The 22,537-nt window shown below is 32.1% G+C and overlaps 1 protein-coding gene across 1 annotated transcript; it reads right to left on the reverse strand.

The window, feature by feature from the left end:
• Positions 1 to 12,595: 12,595 nt before the first annotated feature.
• On the reverse strand, positions 12,596 to 13,931 carry LOC139494476 (uncharacterized). Its single transcript, XM_071282636.1, has 2 exons — positions 13,928 to 13,931; positions 12,596 to 12,975 (listed from the first exon to the last, which is right to left on the reverse strand). The coding sequence occupies exons 1-2, from the start codon at positions 13,929 to 13,931 to the stop codon at positions 12,596 to 12,598; spliced, it is 384 nt and encodes a 127-aa protein (XP_071138737.1).
• Between the last annotated feature and the right edge of the window lie 8,606 nt (positions 13,932 to 22,537).

The raw sequence follows: 22,537 nt of genomic DNA on the forward strand, positions 1-22,537 counted from the left end.
AAAACACATGACCACAATGTGAAACACAATGAAAGAAAAACAGATTTGATGAACAAAATAGAACGACCACTGGATTAAACTATTTTTATCCCATTAACTTGCAGGCGCTGAAAACTTCCCCTAACTTAGGTCAGTTATGTAACAAAACAATATGTTATTAAACCAGTCAAATGATATTTACTCCAATCATCACAAAGCACACAACAAAAACAAAATAAAAACTACACAAATTACAGATCTTAGAGTAATCACAGTTGCTGAAATCTTATTCAACGCCGATTACTCCCATTTTTATCAATATTTTTACAATTTATGGTGATCGTATTTAAACATTTCACAACAAAATATTATAAGTTTCATTTAATCATTTTCATTTTATGTCAGACATCGCGAATTTCAAACTCCAAGAAACTCCTAGCAACAAAGTGTTGGAAGAGTTATCCCATCAGATAGGAAATTGTGCACTACAGTTGGGAATAGAGCTCGGATTGAGTTATTGTGCAGTTGAGGAAAGCTTTGTCAAGTTCCCAAAAGATTTATCTGGATTGATAGAGGATATATTGTTGAAATGGAAGGCAAACTCAAAAATGAAGACCATCCATAGTTTGATGATGGCACTTCAACGCGTGAATGGAGGTGGAGTTCAATATCTACTCAATTTGGCAATGTGAAATAAAGAAAATGTCTTCAGTACTTTGCCCTGAAATTACTTTGTTTTAGACATTGTTTTCGACATTATTCCATATAAAATGTAAGACGTAAACTACAATCATTTAAAAGTGACATGCTTTTACATTGCATCACGTATTTCATAGAACAGTTATAACATCATGAACTATTGCCATGCTATATTACTAAGTATTTATGTATCATATCATTCTTTCGAATGCATAAAACGTTCTAATGTTCTTGATAATTGTTTTATACATTGTGTTCTGTTCACAAATTATGTTATAATTATAGATTATAACATGCTCTTTTCCATATAGGTCGTGGTATCATCCCGCTACTCCCATATCTGCCCGAGGGCATTTAATTAACAGGAAAAAATCTAACAAAATTATCACATTTTCCATCCTTTTTCACTCATTTGCTGTGTACAAATTTATAACAACATGTCTCATTATTTTATGTATTACACAAAAGCGAGTATTTTCCATTACTAAGGCTAAATCGACAATAGTTGGTTGAACAATTTTACTATATACAGTGGCCATTGTAGCAGAACTCTCATAATTTTCAATACAAACACCGTCATTGTCGTTAATCAAGTTAATTTCTTAATGTCATTTTGAATCGGGGCAAAATAACCAATAACCTTTTTTGCCACGGGCAGCAATACAAGTAGGACAATTTTGCAGTTACAACATATGCAAAACCCAATGCTTTCGTAACAAATATGTAATAATACCTTGTACTATAATCTTATTATTGGATTGGCTAATAGAGATTTACAAAATGTGTATAACTCCGATCCGAGTCCTAATACGAGACAGAGTCAGACATTTTAAATGATGTTGGTGATCTCAAAATAATAAATTTATCGTAAACATTGTACATATACTTTATTATACTAGTAGAATTAATTGAAAAGTTGTTTCTGGCGATTAACAAAACAATGGCTACCACAAACTTTAACAATGGCTGTAAGTGTTCGACGAGTAAAGCTCTTTAGAGTTCCAACGACTGTATATGATTTTAATTCGCCAATAACATGTTCAACATAATCTTGGTATTCTGCTATGAGTCTGTTGACTCATTTTTTTCTCTGTATTGTGCACCAGCTTCCTAGTTATCTGCTGTCTAGTTGTGTCGTTTATGGTTGATGAAAACATTTGACATCTTTATCTTGAAGAGGATCAGGAACCACCCACTCCTGTATGAGTAGTACAGGAACAAGAACTTCATAACATGGATAATGGTCCTGATAAGGGACACAGAAGTGCAAGAGATGCCAGAGCGAAAAAATCTGCCACAGATAATGCTATAGAGAGAACTGCATATACTATTTATGACGTTCTTATAAATATTGAACTACAAGACCCCCTACAAAAAAATAACCAAAACAAAACAAAATCAAAAACACAGAATTAAAGACTATTAAGATAAATGCAATTACTAGTAGTTTGCAGTAAGCGTAAACATAAACTATATGAGCCATTTATTACAGAATAGGTTTCAAAATTTTTTAAAAGTCTCGGAGTTGATTTAGTTTATTCATGAACCCGTTAAACATGCATTGAGAAAAGTGTTTCTTTGCCTGCTTGTACAGTTTTACTCATAAATTTTTTAAATGTTTATAAACGGCACCAAGACAATCCGGCACCTCGTTTTTAAAAATAAATTCTTTATCAAAAAATAAAGAATTGTTGCATAGATATTATAATTTGTATATAAAATATGCATTACAAAAAGAATAATCATCATTTAATTAAACTCTTTATGATTATGTTTGTATGAATAAACGTTTTAATTAAATCGTAATTGATTGTTAGATATGTTGTTGATCGTTGTTGTTTGAATAAACATTATTTAATTGAATCATAATTAAATCATAAGTAAATTGTAGTTATGCATTAATCAGTATTTTATGTTTAAATCTAATAATTCCTCAATAAAGATCTGACGAATAGACACTCCGTCCCATTTAACTAAAATGAACAATGTCATGATTAAAGTATATATATCATGCATCGCTCGCCGTGCACTATTCACAGTAATATAAACTTGTCTGGAGTCAAACACATGTATTTATCACTTCAGAATGTCCAAAATTTCAAAATACTCCAAACTTTATGAAACTTATCAAAAATGATAAGTAACATGTGTAAATGTGATCTTTGACTTTAAAATTTTCAAAATGGCTGCGGCTCGCCTGGCATTAAATTTAAAGAATAACAAAACACATATATTCCTGCCTATTTATATAAATCAATGGCTTCAGTATTCACTTCAACAAAAGATAAAAAAAAAAAAAATCTCGCTCCCAAAATAAAAGTCCAACGACCAATTGTCTATTTTGCAGTCACCGAGGCCTGCAACAAGTGACAACGTTTTATAGAAAGAGTTGCTACAGAAATGAAAAGCTTTTAATTTCGAGTTTCTTATAAATATCCCTTAAAGCATTGTTCTGTTGTTATTAGTTTTTACATTGTGACCTACACTCAAAAATGTGATATATCAGAGTTATTGTCCAGCCTTTCATTTTGTCGAAAAAGCGAGACATATAGCGATCCTACATTCTGTCATCGTCGTTTTTTATAACAAAGTACTGAAATCATACCAACTAAGATGTACCTTATCAAATAATTGGAAGTAATCCTAAGTAAAAATGAAGACACCATACCAGTTACGACGGACAGACGGACGGACGAACTCACAGACGATTCAAATAACGTACCCACCTGCCTCTATGAGCGGAGTTTACTTCATTTACATGAAAATCAAATTCGATTTATTGATGTTTGAAAATTTTCAAATATCATAAATATATAAATATATATATAAAACTACATGAATTCATCCAAAAGTTATCGTAAAATAAAAAGATTCCTGCCACGACATAGTATATTTCATTAAAATTGTTGCAGTTTAATGATTTTAAGGGAAACAACCAAAATCCATCTTATACCACATTCTAAGCAACCAAGAGTTGTCTCCGCTGAAATATTGTTTTATTTTGATACATGGGTTTGTTTAAACATTTTTCGACGCTATATTATTATTAAAATCCTTGCACGTGATACCTTTCTGAAAAGCTAAAATATGTTTCTCCAAACGGAAATTACTTTGAAGACTGTATTGATACGCATTGTGTCAAAAACTACGACTCTAAGTGAATGACATGTCGGAAAAGCGTTTATTTTGTATTTAAACCTTTTATGCGGTAAAATGAATATTTTTTGGCAAATGCTAAACTGAATGTTGATCATTTCTCTTTCAAAAAAGCTACTTGAGGTCAGTAATAATGATGTCGAATTTTACTAAAATGGTCGTCATAACTTATATTACTTACATTCGTAATTTAGCAAAACTATATTACATCTTTTCGTAATATTGATTATTACGTCTTTTTGTAATACAGACTTTATATTACATAAAGCTGTAATATTACTTTATTATGTTATATTATATGTTTAAGAAATGTTACTCTTTACAATAATCGCCTGGACTGTCGAAGATACAATGTATAATATTGACAAGAATGTTATAACTAGACGGGAAGGAGACAAATAAATAACACTCAAACATAATTGCTATATATTCACACTAAAATGCTAAACATGCAAATTGATTTCATGCCCTCATACATAAACAGTGCCAGGAAATTTTAATATTTTTGGTTCACTATATTTGGATCAAAGATACAAAAAATTAAGGTGCCGATTTGTCTATGTTAGGTGCCGATTTGTCTAGGTGCTGATTTGTCTGTAAGTCTATTGGCTCATTTGGGTCAGTGAATATCCAAGTGATAAATCTCACGTAGAATAACTCTAAATGAACATAGTATAACGATGTAAACCTTGAACAAAATACCATCAGATAAAACATTTTCAAAAATACAAAAAATAATTTTGTAGAGCAATGGAGAACGGAAATATTTTTACAAAATAAATAAGTTTGTTGTTTATAATGCGAGTGAAGAATGAAAACTTATCGTAATACCAAACAGTTATCAAAGCTGATATAATTAAATTACAAATAAAGAAACGAGATATAATTTTAAGTTTTTCTTTTTTTATTAATTAATGAAAATAAAGCATCACAAATTGCATCAACAGGTCAAATTAACACGAAGGTATGATTTGAGAGTACTTGCAGTCACTGAAAGCTAGTTTAAAGCAAAAGAAAAATTAATAATTAAAAACAAAAATCACAACTTATATTTAGATAGTCAACATTTTCAATGAATTAAGAACATTTATGAAACAAGTCTTGTCAAAATGCGCTATGTGTTTTGAGAGAATGAGTGAAACAACTCACATCACTGTACAAAGGACATTCCATTAAGAAATATTGGTTAACAGCTTATTGGATATATAGATAACAAGTTTCGATTAATTTGATAAATATAGGCAAGGAAGTGAAAAAATTAACAAAACGAGCCTTGGATTGATAACAACACGGTACATCCTGAAACTAAGAGTGCACACACCAATTTATATTTTGTATCTTTCACCTTTATGGTCAGAGACGACGTACTTTTGAAATGAGTAAAATATTAAGCAACAACAATAGCTAGTACGGTAGTCCATATACTCCAAATTTTAGCATAATAAAAATTAAATATGGACTAAATCTAAGTTTATATGTTTGATGATCATTATTTTAGATTTGTGTTGTGAATAATATGATGTTTACATAAAACAATTCATGTCTTTCGACATCGGTTACATGTAATAAGTTAATTGTGTCCTGTTAACGTTATTATCAGCAAACACACAACATTTTACAAACATTTTTTAAACGTCATATGGATGTCTCTCACAAAACGTTTCATTAAGATATCATTTGAACATCATTTATTTTTTTTTATTTTAGTGTTTTCGAAAGGTTTTATTTTTGACATTTAAGTACAGCTCTTTGTAAGAACCAGGCAGAGTGCGATACATGATGGTTTCAGATTTTATCTATAATTGGCCTAGTAGAAGCAGTAAATGAATATTGCTCAAAAAAAAAATTTAAGTGGGAAAATATGAGTGGTTGCCATGGTAACGGACACTCTATTTTTTGGTTGTTAAGCTTGGCAAAATCTTTCAAAAAACAGCTAAATCACCACAATTCAGAGCCTGCTTATGAATAGAATCATGCATTTTTCATTAATGTTCAAATCTAACATTGATAGAACTTGGTTTAAGCTTCATTTTAGTGAAGATTGCATGTCAACCAAATTTAGCAAAAAACTGGAAACATTTTTTGTTTCCAAAACAAAATCCATAGCTCACCACCCCCTCCCCCTTGTCTTTATGTTTTATACTCGACTATAATAGCTCCCCCCTCCCCCCCCCCGAAAATCAATTGGTTGCTGCCTTATGGGTTCGGCAATGATGCTGCTTTTAGTCTTGATTAGGGGTTAATAAAGTACGTTAATTTTTTTTAACCAAAAAAAAATCTGTAAAATTTAGACAACTAATAATTATCAAAAATATCAATTTTACTCAAAAATAGTTTCCTCCTTAAATATTTACACGATAAAACTAATGTCCTAAATGCAGTTTTGTGTACACTTTACCTACACATGGCCTACATTGACTATCGACTGTGTGTAGGTAAAACATGATTTAAACTACATGTAAACATTGAGTTTTATCAATGGGAACGCAATTGTGTTTAGTTTACGTGTGAGTTACACAAACACAACACCGAATTTAGGTCAATGTGAACACGGCCTAAGTCCATTTAAAAGTAAAATACGGAAAAAATGGATTTATCTTTTTACCAAATTTACTTCTTGATACTATCTTATGATCATAAATAAGCTTCTGTCCAAGTTTGGTACAAACCCAGCATGCCCAGGATAGTTTAAGAAAGTTATTAAAATTCTAAAAACTTTAACCACAGAGTAAATGTAATGTTTCCCCGCAAAAAAAATAAGTCCATTTACAAGTAAAGAATTTTCTTTTTACAAAATTTACTTTTGGATACTATCTTATGATCATTGGTATCTTGTAGAGAGTTGTCTTATTAACAATTATACCACATCTTAAGATCAAATGGTCACTTTTAGAAATTTCTTTATAGTTAACCAGGCCATTTAAGGCAAAATATACAGTTAACAGTGACACCAACAACATTCAAACTTGATCTCTGTTTTGTGGTAATAAGCATTGTGTATACATGTTTCATAAGATTTGATTGAGGCAAACTATAATTGCAAAATAGAAACCAACTTTGTGACGACTAATGTACTGACGGACATGGATTAAACATACTACAACGCCAACTCCCCCCTCCCAAATTGCGGCGCGGCCATAAAAGTGTTTATTTTAGTTTTTGCCATTGTACCTTGAATCGATCAAATGTGTGCACAACGTGTGGGACATCGGAAATTTATTCTTTTTTATGCCCCACCTACGATAGTAGAGGGGCATTATGTTTTCTGGTCTGTGCGTCCGTTCGTTCGTCCGTCTGTCCCGCTTCAGGTTCAAGGTAGTTTTTGATGAAGTTGAAGTCCAATCAACTTGAAACTTAGTACACATGTTCCTTATGATATGATCTTTCTAATTTTAAAGCCAAATTAAACTTTTGACCCCAATTTTACGGTCCACTGAACATAGAAAATGAAAGTGCATGTTTCAGGTTACAGTTTTTGGTCAAGGTAGTTTTTGATGAAGTTGAAGTCCAATCAACTTGAAACTTAGTACACATGTTCCTTATGATATGATCTTTCTAATTTTAAAGCCAAATTAAAACTTTTGACCCCAATTTCACGGTCCACTGAACATAGAAAATGAAAGTGCATGTTTCAGGTTAAAGTTTTTGGTCAAGGTAGTTTTTGATGAAGTTGAAGTCCAATCAACTTGAAACTTAGTACACATGTTCCTTATGATATGATCTTTCTAATTTTAAAGCCAAATTAAACTTTTGACCCCAATTTCACGGTCCACTGAACATAGAAAATGAAAGTGCATGTTTCAGGTTAAAGTTTTTGGTCAAGGTAGTTTTTGATGAAGTTGAAGTCCAATCAACTTGAAACTTAGTACACATGTTCCTTATGATATGATCTTTCTAATTTTAAAGCCAAATTAAACTTTTGACCCCAATTTCACGGTCCACTGAACATAGAAAATGAAAGTGCATGTTTCAGGTTAAAGTTTTTGGTCAAGGTAGTTTTTGATGAAGTTGAAGTCCAATCAACTTGAAACTTAGTACACATGTTCCTTATGATATGATCTTTCTAATTTTAAAGCCAAATTAAACTTTTGACCCCAATTTCACGGTCCACTGAACATAGAAAATGAAAGTGCATGTTTCAGGTTAAAGTTTTTGGTCAAGGTAGTTTTTGATGAAGTTGAAGTCCAATCAACTTGAAACTTAGTACACATGTTCCTTATGATATGATCTTTCTAATTTTAAAGCCAAATTAAACTTTTGACCCCAATTTCACGGTCCACTGAACATAGAAAATGAAAGTGCATGTTTCAGGTTAAAGTTTTTGGTCAAGGTAGTTTTTGATGAAGTTGAAGTCTAATCAACTTTAAACTTAGTACACATGTTCCCTATGATATTATCTTTCTAATTTTAATGCCTAATTATATTTTTTTATCCAATTTCATGGTCCATTGAACATGGAAAATGATAGTGCGAGTGAGGCATCCGTGTACTTTGGACACATTCTTGTTTACAGATGGAACAATAAAGTCTTGTATTCATGAATGATTACAACTTGTTGGGACTAGAAAATATTGATAATTACAAAGAAAAATAACATTGGTATGTACTGCGCTGTTTCTAGTGTTGCATTTAATTAAATAAGACCATGTGTGGAATTTGTCTTCAAATTATTACTGTTATTAATCTTGTATTTATGTAAATATTCTCAGCTTAGTGGTTTCATTCCAAATCTCGGGATTAATGCAGTCTTTTATAAAGGTTACAGAGACAGATACAGAAAGGGGCGTAATTCATGTAAAGGTTAAAACAACGTTGAGAATAGCAAAACATTTTTTTTGAAATTTGAACCTAAAACAAGATGCTCCGCAGGGAGCAGCTTTATATGACCGCAGAGTTCGAACCCTGAACATTGGGGCAAGTATGGACACAACATTTAATAGATAAAGGCATATGTGGTGTGAGTGCCAATGAGACAACTCTCCATCCAAATAACAATTTAAAAAAGTAAACCATTATAGGTTAAAGTACGGCCTTCAACACGGAGCCTTGGCTCACACCGAACAACAAGCTATAAAGGGCCCCATTCAAGCTTGATACAGCTCTGAATTTGAATTGTGATTAAATAGTTGACACAACAAAGGTTTCTGACACATAATGAATGTGGTCTCAGAACTTAAACTTAAAAGCTTTAAATTTTAAATTGGACATTACCTATTATGGTCCGATATCCAAAATCAAAATACATGGTTAGATTCAGCATATCAAAGAACCCCAAGAATTCAATTTTTTATGAAATCAAATAAAGTTCAATTTTGGACCCTTTAGACCTCAATGTGGACCAATCTGATGACCGGTCCCAAACATCAAAAATCTAAATACATGGTTTATAGATTAAGCATATATCAAAGAACCCCAAATATACAAATTTTGTTGAAATCAAACAAAGTTTAATTTTGAACCTCAATTTGGACCAACTTGAAAACTGGGCCTATAATAAAAAATCTAAGTACATGTTTAGATTCAGCATATCAAAGAACCACAAGGATTCAATTTTTGTTGATATCAAACAAAGTTAAATTTTGGACCACAATTTGGACAAACTTGAAAACTGGGCCCATAATGAAAAATATAAGTACATGTTTAGATTCAGCATAATTATCAAAGAACCCCAAGGATTCAATTTTTGTTAAAATCAAACTTAGTTTAATTTTGGACCCTTTGGACATTAATGTAGATCAATTTGAAAACGGGACCAAAAATTGAGAATCTACATACACAGTTAGATTCGGCATATCAAAGAACCCCAATTATTCAATTTTTGATGAAATCAAACAAAGTTTAATTTTGGACCCTTTGGGCCCCTTATTCCTAAACTGTTGGGACCAAAACTCTCAAAATCCATCCCAACCTTCCTTTTATGGTCATAAACTTTGTGTTTAAATTTCATAGATTTCTATTTACTTATAAATAAATGAAGTTATGGTGCGAAAACAAAGAAAAATGCTTATTTGGGCCCCTTTTTGGCCCCTAATTCCTGAACTGTTAGGACCTAAACTCTCAAAATCAATCCCAACTTTTCTTTTGTGGTCACAAAGTAAACCTTGTGTAAAAATTTCAAAGATTTCTATTTACTTAAACTGAAGTTATAGTGCGAAAACCAAAAAAATGCTTATTTGGGCCCTTTTTGGCCCCTAATAAACTTTTGTGACCAACACTCCAAAAATCAATCCCAACCTTCCTTTTGACACACACACACACACACACAAAACAAGATATAATGTTATCGGAATCTTGAGCTTATGAGATATATGTAGAACGACGCATAGTAAGGAATAATTAATAATTGATACAATTATTTTGCTAGATAATTTTGATTTGATAATCTTGATGGTAATAGCATAATTATTTTACCGGGATTAGCACAATTCCAACTTAGCAGATGTATTCTATTTGTCTATCTCGGAGATCCTGAATTTTAATTGCGGGATAGTAGTACAACAAAGGAGTTATTAATGATATGTTAATAGCTACATGTATATTTAAAGAGGATTCCATTATACTGGACTTCTGATATTAGCGATCAACAATTGACTATTATTATTTTTTTTGAGTCACCACCAACTTAAAATATGTTCAATTTGCCTGTCCGTCTATCAGTCCGTCCATCACACTTAAGTTTCAGTTTAGAAATGCTTTGACCAAATGATTCTATAATGGGTTGGTTTATGTTACAGGTCAATTTTGTGATTTATGCTGGAATAACATCTTAGACGGGTATGTGCCATAAGAAATTAAGAATTTTCTTACAATTGTTAGGGCTATATCTATCTTGCCTTGCCATAAGCCAGGTTGGCCCAGTTATTGTAAACCCATGAAGTTCATCATCTGCTAACTTCCAAAAATTGATAATCAGATGATGAACTCGGAACAAAGTCCGACCAAATGCAATTATCTTTTTAAGTATCTACTTGTATGCAACATTTAAAAAAATCAACATACCCCCCCCCCCCTTCCAACCCTCCAACCCCAATGTTACATTATACACTGTATATTACATTTATTGAACAATCTAAAGGAAGAAAACCCAGACAAGACTGTGAGTGAAGCAAAGAATGAAGCCATATTCCAATTTGAAAATAAACACCCTCTATTTATGTATTTTTTTACATAAATTTCTATTTTTGCAGTTTTTAAGTGGATGTTGCTATGGATAATATGTGTTTCCGTGGTAACAATTGAGACCAACCACACTTGACGATAGTAATTTAAAGTTTGGATTGGCTTTTATGTATTTTCTTATCGGTTATAAAACAATTCAGGACATTTAAGCTCTAAAACTGCAATATTCTGCAAATAAAAACTCTGTTTCCAAGGAAAAAATCGGTTGCTATGGTGATAAAACTAAAAAAAAATCCCACGCATTTTTCTATTTAATTTGGTAAAGTAGTATCCAAACTTCATTACTACAGTGCTAACTATTCTGTACACATTTGCACTTTTTTTAAAAACACCTGAGAAAATTTGATAATTTCGAAAAAATCCCAATTTCAGAAATGTTGAAAATATGCATTTTTTCGCAAAATTTTTCAAAAAACATACAAACTTGGTTGACATGCAATCTTCACTAAAATGAAGCTTAAACCAAGTTGTATAAATGTTACATATGAACATTAATGAAAAATGCATGATTCTATTCATAATCAGGCTCTTAAATGTGGTGATTTAGCTGATTTTTGAATGATTTTACAATGCTTAACAACCCAAAAATAGTGTGTCCGTTACCATGGCAACCACTCATATTTTCACACTCAAAATTATTTTTTTAGCAGTATTCATTTATTGCTTCTATTAGTCCAATTATAGATAAAATCTAGAACCCCCATATATCACATGTATATGGCACTCTGCCTGGTTCTTATAAAGAGCTGTACTTAAGTAAAATGTTTTTACACCATTCAAAAAGTATTATTTGCTTATATCTTCTAAAATATCTTGTTTATGTTTTATAATAAAATAAAAAATATTTTCGTCAATTGGTATTTCATATTGTTACAACATTCAAAGTTTATATTTTCTAAATATCCCAAAAACATTCTGAAAACAACGTTTCACAGAAAATATAGTTTGGTTATTTGCATAAAATGTTTTATAAAATAAAATTAAAATGTTGTCACTGATGAGTCTTATGTAGACGAAACGCGCGTCTGGCGTACTAAATTATAATCCTGGTACTTTTGATAACTATTTACATTTAAAATCTGAAAAACATCAGCTAAATGTTTTCTATAAAATATTTTGACATACAATTTATTAGATAGTCTTACTAATATTTTATTCAACATTTTTCGAATATAAAAATAACATTTTATTTAAACTGTGTTCAAAACCCAACCAACAACGTATTGTGGAATAAGCTAGGTTTTTATTCAAGATAAGATATCGTACTAAATGTAATCAATTGCATCAAGCAAGATTATATACCGTTGAAATCCTTGATATCTTGAAGTTAGATTGTATTTCTTCTAATCATAAATTTAAAATTCAAATGAGTTTAAATTAAGCAATAATGTATTAATCATAAATAAACAATCCTTTCTTTTTTTTAAATATATGTATTTATTTTAAAGTTTAATAGTTATTATTTTACAGTTCATTACCAACATATAGTAAACAAATATTCAGTTATTTTATTTTGAACAAACAACACATGTCATCGGATAATCATGATAGTAGGGTGGACATTGAAGTGATCCACATTGCGCTAATACTTCGTAAAAATATTTACCGTCATTTTTATATGATGATCCTCCAGTGCCATATTATCTACACATATGTAAGAGCTCGCAGCTGAATGAGTATAACGACCTGAGGAGAGATATCCATGGTACTCCATGTTCCATCCGGTATAACATCTGTTTTTCCCTGGTATCATTATAATACTGGATGCTTGTTTTACTCTACAGACAGCACATGGTAAGTTCTGACCTCCACTATTTGAATTAAAAAAGTTATTCATGAACTCTGCCCCGTGTATAAGTGCATAAGCATTACCGCTGGTCTTGCTAAAATCAGGATCTAATGGAAGACAAACTGCTTCTGGAGCAGTCCCAGTATCACCTGCAAATCCACCACCTGTATACCCTGAAATAAGATTAATAATTGATAAGTAGTTCATACTCAGCTGTTCTTGTTATAGTTTTTCTGCTCACATACACACACTTCATTTTTTTATTTTTGAACAAGTGGTAATTAATGCGCCAAAAAAGTGTTATGGCTATTTAAACCGATCCATGTTTACTTTTCCCTAATAAGACAACATATGTCCGGAAATCTGTATGTTATTTTCTGCTATACATGGTATTTATGTTGATACATTATTGAAGTCAAATTTCCCATGAAACGGAATACTTAATTACAATGAATAAGTATATAAATATGTAATGACTGTATGTATTCATATTAGACGAAGTACTAGGATTTGCATTTGTTCTTTGTCTACTGAAATTATAACAAAACCTTGTTCAATACCCAGCAGTTCTGAAAACCTGCTTAAATTTGCAGAATTGTCATGTTTATAATGACTATGTTAAACCTCAAAAGACAAGTCTAAATTAGTGTGTACCATTTTATAGAAATAAAGGGAAAGTTACAACTTCACTCATGATAGACATTAGGATTACAATTGTATACGTCAGAAGCGCGTTTCACGTACAAAGGACTGACTAGTGACCCTCGAATCACCCAAATAAAAGAATACAATACGAATTAGGTTAAAGAGCATTGGAAATCAAAATTGTCGAAGTTTTGCCATCTACAGTTTGTCAAATGCAACTTTCTGATTTGGTTTACATATCAAACGTTTTACTACCTGAATATACAAGATCCGTATTAATACTATTTGGACAGTGTTTTCTTGACCATCGGATGTATGTTGTACCACGAGCTAAAAGAAATACGAAAAGGAATAGTACGTAACAAGAGAAATCATAATTTGTGTTATAAAGGGTGCTATAATTTGAGGTTAATTATCATAAAACAGTTAAAATAAAAACCATCATAAACGATACCAAGCTTATAGATTTATACTACAAACCCATTATTGACGCTCAAATAAAGAATTGTTTAAACAGAGGAAAAAACTTAAGTTGAGAAGCATTAAATACAAAAAAATGCAGACAGGTTTAACTAAAAACGGCTTTTCCTTTGATAGTAAATCCTTAGTATTCTGACAATTCGAAATTATTTAAACAATACATTTATCAATTCATAATCATGCCAACACAAACGTACTGACTATGGGGTTAGTATATCATCTCTTCCTCATTATTTCACATCAATAACGGAAATCTGTTGAACCCCTTGTTTAATGTATTTTACATTAAGCAATTTTGAACATCTCCCGTTCTTCAACGAATACATGTATACCTTATTTTATTATTCCTTACATATATTACAGACAATTCAATTGGATAACACCTAATCACATGATATGGAATTATTCGGTTAATTTTCAATTTAATTGCAAGGGAGGACGAATAACCCTTAAAATTTACACCAGCGGTTAATCACTCTAGGCTATTATTCAACGGCGAATAACCTCTCACGTGTCTAGATTTGCACTCGAGTTATCTCCCATGAAAATGACGTCATAGACGTAAATAAACAAAATGGTAGAGTTCTCGTTACACCGACAGCCCATCGAGGGACGAGAAAATAAGGCTTTGGAAATGAATAGAGTGCCAGCTGCCGATGATATCTTGTATAAACGGTCCTTTTGAGGGCCATCAATATTTTACAAATAGATTCTACCTTTGTTGTACATCCGAGAAATTCTAGAACACAAATGTATTTACCTGAGATATTTTCAAACGTTAGCTTTTGTTTGTTATATGTAAAATTAAGAAAGTGTTCAAAAGGGCCTTCAACTGTTAGTTCGGTATAATCAAACAATTGTGGGCCCTTAGAATCGACGAGTATCCAAAGTTGTCAACCCTTAAAAGTTGTTTAACTTCGGGCTGCGTTCTTATTAAAATAACCTTCTGGTGTTGACAATTTTTGATTTCAACGGGTCATAATTTTATATCGTAACTTGTTAAATTACAAATTAAACAGGAATTATAACTCAATTATAAATCAAATATACATAGATGTTTTGTCACTAACCAAACTTATTTAGAGCACAAGGAAAACTGTACTCAGCCGTTCCCAAATTCGTCTGTCGCTGAAATTTTTTTTTTCTCATTTATGATTCTTTGTTTCTGTTTTTGTGTTTAAAATCCCTTTTAACTTCATAGCATACATAATGACTGCTAAATATACAATAAGTTTTTGAATGCCAATTTACTAGCTGGTATAGTCATGCTAGATATGTAAAGGTTCACTTACAAAATTCAAATATACAAATTATGCGAGATTCATTGAATTTCAAAATATTTATTTTCGGTATATTGATGTTGTAAGTGCGAATCAGCTATGAACCGACAATTGGCATTGTACAATGCTTTCTTTCTGTCTGTTTACAACGTCTTTATAATAAATGTATCGTATATTTTTTGATCAAACAAGCTTTTAGTAATTGTAAGTACTCCATGATCTGCAGTGTGTGTTGATGTAGCGATCATATGAGTTTATATAAAAATATGAAGATGTGGTATATGAAGGCAACATTAGAATACACTGTTCAAAGGTTATAATTCGCTTAATAAGTAAAATCAAACTGGGAAACGAGCTTTAACTGTAGGGAACACATGAACTATCAGAAGAAAACAACTGAACAACTAAAAATCTTAACTTCGACAAGAGAAAACGACAATGATCGCCAACGGCAACTCGCCATCAGAGAACAAATACAATACAATAATCAACTGTAAGTCACCTAATAAAGATCTCCAAAGATTAGCGAAACCATAGCAAAACGTCAGCGTCGAAAGGCAGCGAAATGGAAAATGTAAAAAGATTAAACTAACTGCCTGAAAAATGTGTAAAACAAAGTGTAAAACAATGAACGAAAATCAGATTTGACATACAGCAACAATTGATAACCACTGATTTAACGACTGCTGACTTTTAACATGCTCATAAAGAATTTAGCAGGGTTAAACATGGACAAGGATGTAACAGTACAACATAAGACAAAACTATAAACATAATTTGACTCATCACATCGAAAAAATATCTCAATAAAACAGTCCCAACGTTGCACGGCATTTATACATTTCCATATCTTAATCTTACGGACGCCGTCACGAGTTGGTTGAACGTTATGGAATAACCGTTTCACAGATGATATCGCATATGTTCCTTATGCCGTAACTACTATACCCTTACATATTACGAATGTGACCGACCGAATTAAAATATTGACCGGTTTTGTAATAACATAAGTAACACGACGGGTGCCACATGTGGAGCAGGATCTGCTTACCCTACCGGAGCACCTGATATCACCCCAGTTTCTTAGTGAGGTTCGTGTTGCTTAGTCTTTAGTAATCTATGTTGTATCTTCTGTACTATTATTTGTATGTTTTGTCTTTTATTTTTAGCCATGGCGTTGTCAGTTATCTACGAATTTGACTCTCCCTCTGGTATCTTTCGTCTCTCTTTTAAAAGACCCTAGCCTATTTCAACTGATATTTATTGTCCAATTTATGTTCTTTTGTTGTGTTGTAACGTTATTGTCCGTGGGAGTGCGTTTGTCGCCTGAAAACACAGAAAAGCGTGTATTTGAGTGATTGTCGTGTGTTGCTGCTCGACATATTTGTGTTTCGTTTGAAGTATTTTACAGTCTGTTTTTTTTTAGTTGTTCTGGGTTTGTGAGGGAGGGTTAAGCGCCCACAGATATGATTTATCCCTAAACATATCATTTACGAATTGATTGACCGTCACCTGGTGATTATGATCTGCTTACCTTTTGTTAGAGAACCTTAGATCACCCCAGTTAAATTGGTGTCTTTAGTATTCTTTGTAGTTTCTCTTCACACCATTTATTTTTTTTCCATGGCATGTTAGCTTATTTTTGACTTGTGATTTTGAATGTTCCCTTTGGTATCTTTCGTCTCTATTTCCTATCACGGTTCAGAAGCAAATTTATAGAATGATTTAAAAATTGAAAGATGAATTCTTTTGATGTTATTGTGATTTTTATCTTATATTTGAGATATCATTATACAAACCGTTACTCTCAGTTTTGACTTGTTATCTAATTAGATATATTTCATCATTGAGTGTCTTTCGTATTTGGCCGTTGTTTTCATTCACTGAAGAAAAAAACCGAGGCAAATATATATGAGACAATCAATTTGGAGACATCAGATGCTGTCAGATATATAAACTAATACTTTAAATATGTTTGAGTCAAAGTGCTGGAAAATTCTGCTCTATAAGATTAATATGCAAGTAGGATTACAAATCAATGTTAAGAAAGCCCGGTATCGACAATCTGCACATTCTTTCTCTGTAATATATGAATGACAGGGAAAAGAAAAAAGTATTCGTGTCCTACTTTTTCTATGAAAATAGCCAAATGATTTTTATAACTTTGTTTTTTTCTCATCTTATCATATTGACCACACACAGACAAACGTTCGAACTTTAATCATAAGCACACCATATGCCTTGAAGATTCGCGAATATTTTGTAATAAAAGATAATCTGCGACACCAAGAAAAATATAATCTAAATAACTCAAATATTGATACAGGAAAATAAAGTGTATTTGAATTGTCTTTTACCTATCAAAAATAACCCATTTTGAATCTTACCTTTGTTTGTAATGTCTTGATTAAAATCATGCACTGTCTTATTTATATTGGTGATTAAGTCGCTGGATGATTTATTTTCTGCAACAAATGAATGAAAAGATAACTATATCATAGGTTTCAACTAAATTTAGTTTGGTAGAAATATGGTGAAATACACAAGTGCACTTTTAAGATGTAAGGCCAATTACAATGAAATTTCTCTATGCGATGGTATAAATAGATAAAAATAGCTGAAAACGTCTACACTTATTTGCATATTTCTCATGTATGATCTTTACAAGATATTAAGGATTTACGCCAGCCGAGCGTTTTGTCTACATAAGACTCATCAGTGACGCTCATATAAAAATATTTATAAAGCCAAACAAGTACAAAGTTGAAGAGCATTGAGGATCCAAAATTCCAAAAAGTTGTATCAAATACGGCTAAGGTAATCTAGGTCTGGGATAAAAAAATCCTTAGTATTTCGAAAAAATTCAAAGTTTTGTAAACAGGAAATTTATAAAAATGACCACATTATTGATATTCATGTCAGCACCGAAGTGTTACCCTCAGGGACTAAACGTCCAACAGAAGTGGCATCGATCCAGTGGTGTAAATAGTTATCAAAGGTATCAGGATTATAATTTAGTACGCCAGACGAGCGTTTCGTTTACATAAGACTCATCAGTGACGCTCATATCAAAATATTTATAAAGCCAAACAAGTACAAAGTTGAAGAGCATTGAGGATCCAAAATTCCAAAATGTTGTGCCAAATACGGCAAAGGTAATCTATACCTGGGATAAGAAAATCCTTAGTTTTTCGACAAAATTCAAAGTTTTGTAAACAGGAAATTTATGAAAATGACCACATTATTGATATTCATGTCAGCACCGAAGTGTTCTCTACTGGGCTGGTGATACCCTCAAGGACGAAACGTCCACCAGCTGTGGCATCGACCCAGTGTTGTAAATAGTTATTTAAGGTACCAGGATTATAATTTAGTACGCCAGCCGAGCGTTTCGTCTACATAAGACTCATCAGTGACGCTCATATCAAAATATTTATAAAGCCAAACAAGTACAAAGTTGAAGGATCCAAAATTCCAAAAAGGTGTGCCAAATACGGATAAGGTAATCTGTGCCTAAGATAAGAAAATCCTTAGTTTTTTTTATAAAATTCAAAGTTATGTAAACAGGAAATTTAGAAAAATGACCACATTATTGATATTTATGTCAGCACCGAAGTGTTGACTACTAGGCTGGTAATACCCTCGAGGACGAAATGTCAACCAGCAGTGGCATCGACCCAGTGGTGTAAATAGTTATCAAAGGTACCAGGATTATAATTTAGTACGCCAGACGCGCGTTTTGTCTACATAAGACTCATCAGTGACGCTCATATCAAAATATTTATAAAGCCAAACAAGTACAAAGCTGAAGAGCATTGAGGATCCAAAATTCCAAAATGTTGTGCCAAATACGGAAGGGACGAAACGTCCACCAGCTGTGGCATCGACCCAGTGTTGTAAATAGTTATCAAAGGTACCAGGATTATAATTTAGTACGCCAGCCGAGCGTTTCGTCTACATAAGACTCATCAGTGACGCTCATATCAAAATATTTATAAAGCCAAACAAGTACAAAGTTGAAGAGCATTGAGGATCCAAAATTCCAAAATATTGTGCCAAATACGGCAAAGGTAATCTATACCTGGGATAAGAAAATCCTTAGTTTTTCGACAAAATTCAAAGTTTTGTCAACAGGAAATTTATAAAAAAGACCACATTATTGATATTCATGTCAGCACCGAAGTGTTGACTACTGGGCTGGTGATACCCTCGGGGACGAATCTTCAGTGACGCTCGAATCCAAAAAAGTTTAAAAAGCCAAATGAAGAAGTTGAACCGACATCGTTGAACTTACACGGTTGTAATACAAAACTGTAGATAGCAATGACAACGTATTAAAATGATTTCTCAAATTTTAGTTCAACAAGATCAGTTAACATGACAAACATAGAAAAACGCAAAACATTTTTTAACTTAGAATATGACACGCAAAAGATTTGATTAAATATATATTCCATATCAGCCTGGGTATCATCCCGCTACCCCCATATCAGCCCGAGACGGAGACCCAGGCTGATATGGAAAAGGCCATGTATTAATAGCTTTATCATATACTTCCGACAATAGTTTTATGTAAATAAACTCATCATAGATACCAGGACTAAATCAGGCAAATAAACAAATGCAATAACTAAAACAGTCAAAAACTTTATAAAGAAGTAAAATTATGAATCGCTACCTCCATATATATGTATGGTAACATTTCCTATGGAGGCATTTTGAAACATTGAAAATTTGGAAGAGTTTTATGATCATTATTACTCCATGTTTGTTGTACTATAAAATGATTCTTAACATCAATTCTCTGTATGCATCAACCAACAGCTGGCCACATAAAAAAAATAATGTGATAGAAAAACTACCTCTAACATCAAAGTTAGTTGCATTATTCATAAAAATCACATCAAAATCTTAATCATCCCAGTCCTTATTGTCGGTTGCTAAGGAACACAATTTTCCTTAGCAACCAAGGAAAAATTAACCTCAAAATAACCAAATTTCAATTATGAACAGCTCATTTATTATGTCAGATAGCTTTTAATAGTTTACCATTAAATGAACAACAGAATATGCTTTATAAAGATATATTTATCAAAGTAAATCATATACGGTGAAATACAGTATAGAATGGCAGAGCTAATAGCTATTTTAGGTACTGTGGATCTTAAGTAAAAAGAGTCAAATTCGACCAAATTTGACTATAAAGGACAATAACTCCTTAGGGGGTCAATTGACCATTTTGGTCATTTTGACTTCTTTTAGGTCTTACTTTGCTGTACATTATTGCTGTTTACAGTTTATCTCTATCTATAATAATATTCAAGATAATAACCAAAAACAGCAAAATTACCTCAAAATTACCTATTCAGGGGCAGCAACCAAACAACGGGTTGTCCGATTCATCTGAAAATTTCAAGGCAGATAGATTTTGACTTGATAAACAATTTTATTCCTGTCAGATTTGCTCTAAATGCTTTGGTTTTTGAGTTATAAGCCAAAATCTGCATTTTATGTTTAATTTTTATCCGTGGCAGTCATCTTAGTTAGATGGCCGTGTCACCGGACACTAAATACCCAAAAGATGATTGTGGCCAAGTTTAGATTAATTTTGGCTAGTAGTTTCAGAGGAGAAAATTTACGAAAATATGTTAAAAATTGACTTTAAAGGCAATAACTCCTAAAGGGGTCAACTGACCATTTCGGTTATGTTGACTTATTTGTAAATCGTACTTTGCTGAACATTATTGCTGTTTACAATTTATCTCTATGTATAATAATATGCAAGATAATAACCAAAAACAGCAAAATTTCCTTAAAATTACCAATTCAGGGGCATCAACCCAACAACGGGTTGTCCGATTCATCTGAAAATTTCAGGGCAGATAGATCTTGACCTGATAAACAATTTTACCCCCATGTCAGAGTTGCTCTAAATGATTTGGTTTTTGTGTTATGAGCCAAAAACTGCATTTTACGCCTATGTTCTATTTTTCGCCACGGAGGCCATCTTGGTTGGTTGGCCGGGTTACTGGGCACATTTTTTAAACTATATACCCCAATTATGATTGTTGCCAAGTTTGGTTTAGTTTGGACAAGTAGTTTTAGAGGAGAAGATTTTTGTAAAAGTTAACGACGACGGACAAAGATTTTCAAAAAGGGAAATAACTCGTTTTTCGAAATAATATTAGTTTGAGCATGAAATTTTCAATTGCTGGAATACGTTATATGATATATTTACCCTCAATACATCTAAAAATAGCTTTATTCATAAGAAAGGACTTTTTTATAATGAAAATATTCATATGAAAAATATTTATTTACAAATAGAACCTAAGAAAGGGGAATTTTAGGGTAAATTACAATGACTGGTATTCCTCTTTTGACAACTTTCTTCAACATTTACCCAAGAATTTTTTTGCAGCATTTTGTTGACAAAACAACCATATTTTATATTTTAGAGTCCTTTATGTGAGGATTTCTGCGTTTTCGCTAAAATCAGATGTAAAAAATGACAAAAATAGGGAAAAATCATGCCGATTTTTGTGTTAGGTGGACCCCCTTTTGAACCAAAAAACTGTTTTGATTCGAAAAATTTGTCAGTCAGCAGTTCAAATGATTGAATTCCTCTCTTATACCCATGAAAATAACAAAAAATGTTATGCTTTATCTCATTTTTACCATAAAATACGATGTTAGCCATTTCTCCTTGCTATACTTATATATACATATGATGTCATGTTGTTTCCATGGCAACCAGACTATAAAGATTTTTTATATTGATTTTTTTATAATTTGACTGTTAGTTTGGACCATTTCAACTTAAAAAGAAGTAATCGAAAAAAAATAATCTGGCCCAAATTTTTCATATTTGGTCTATTATTACAGAGAATTAAAATTGTCAATGGCATTTGTTGGCAAGTACTAAACTTGGGACAAAAGTTCCCATAAATTTTGACGTCGTCATAAAAAATATCTGACGTCACAATGGAAAAGTAAACAATCGATACCAGAAACACCGGAAGTAACTTGCACGAAAAGCACTGTTATGGGTTTTTGCACGAGACGCCCCTGATATGGGTTATCAGCCTGGGCTGATATGGGTTATCAGACCGGGTGGGAAATTATGGCTTGTGTACTTCCGCTCATTACACATATGCAAAAGCTACCATATCAATGCTAAGTATATAATAAATCAAAATAACAACTATGATACAAGTATGAAATACACGTTTCTGTTTTTATATTCAAGCGAATAAAAGGGAATGTAACTACTGGCAATTGGTGTCTATAACATACACGGTTGCAAACTCATTCCGAACGTTACCCACAT

The sequence above is a fragment of the Mytilus edulis genome, chromosome 11 (assembly GCF_963676685.1).
Source record: "Mytilus edulis chromosome 11, xbMytEdul2.2, whole genome shotgun sequence".
Taxonomy (NCBI): Eukaryota; Metazoa; Mollusca; class Bivalvia; order Mytilida; family Mytilidae; genus Mytilus; species Mytilus edulis.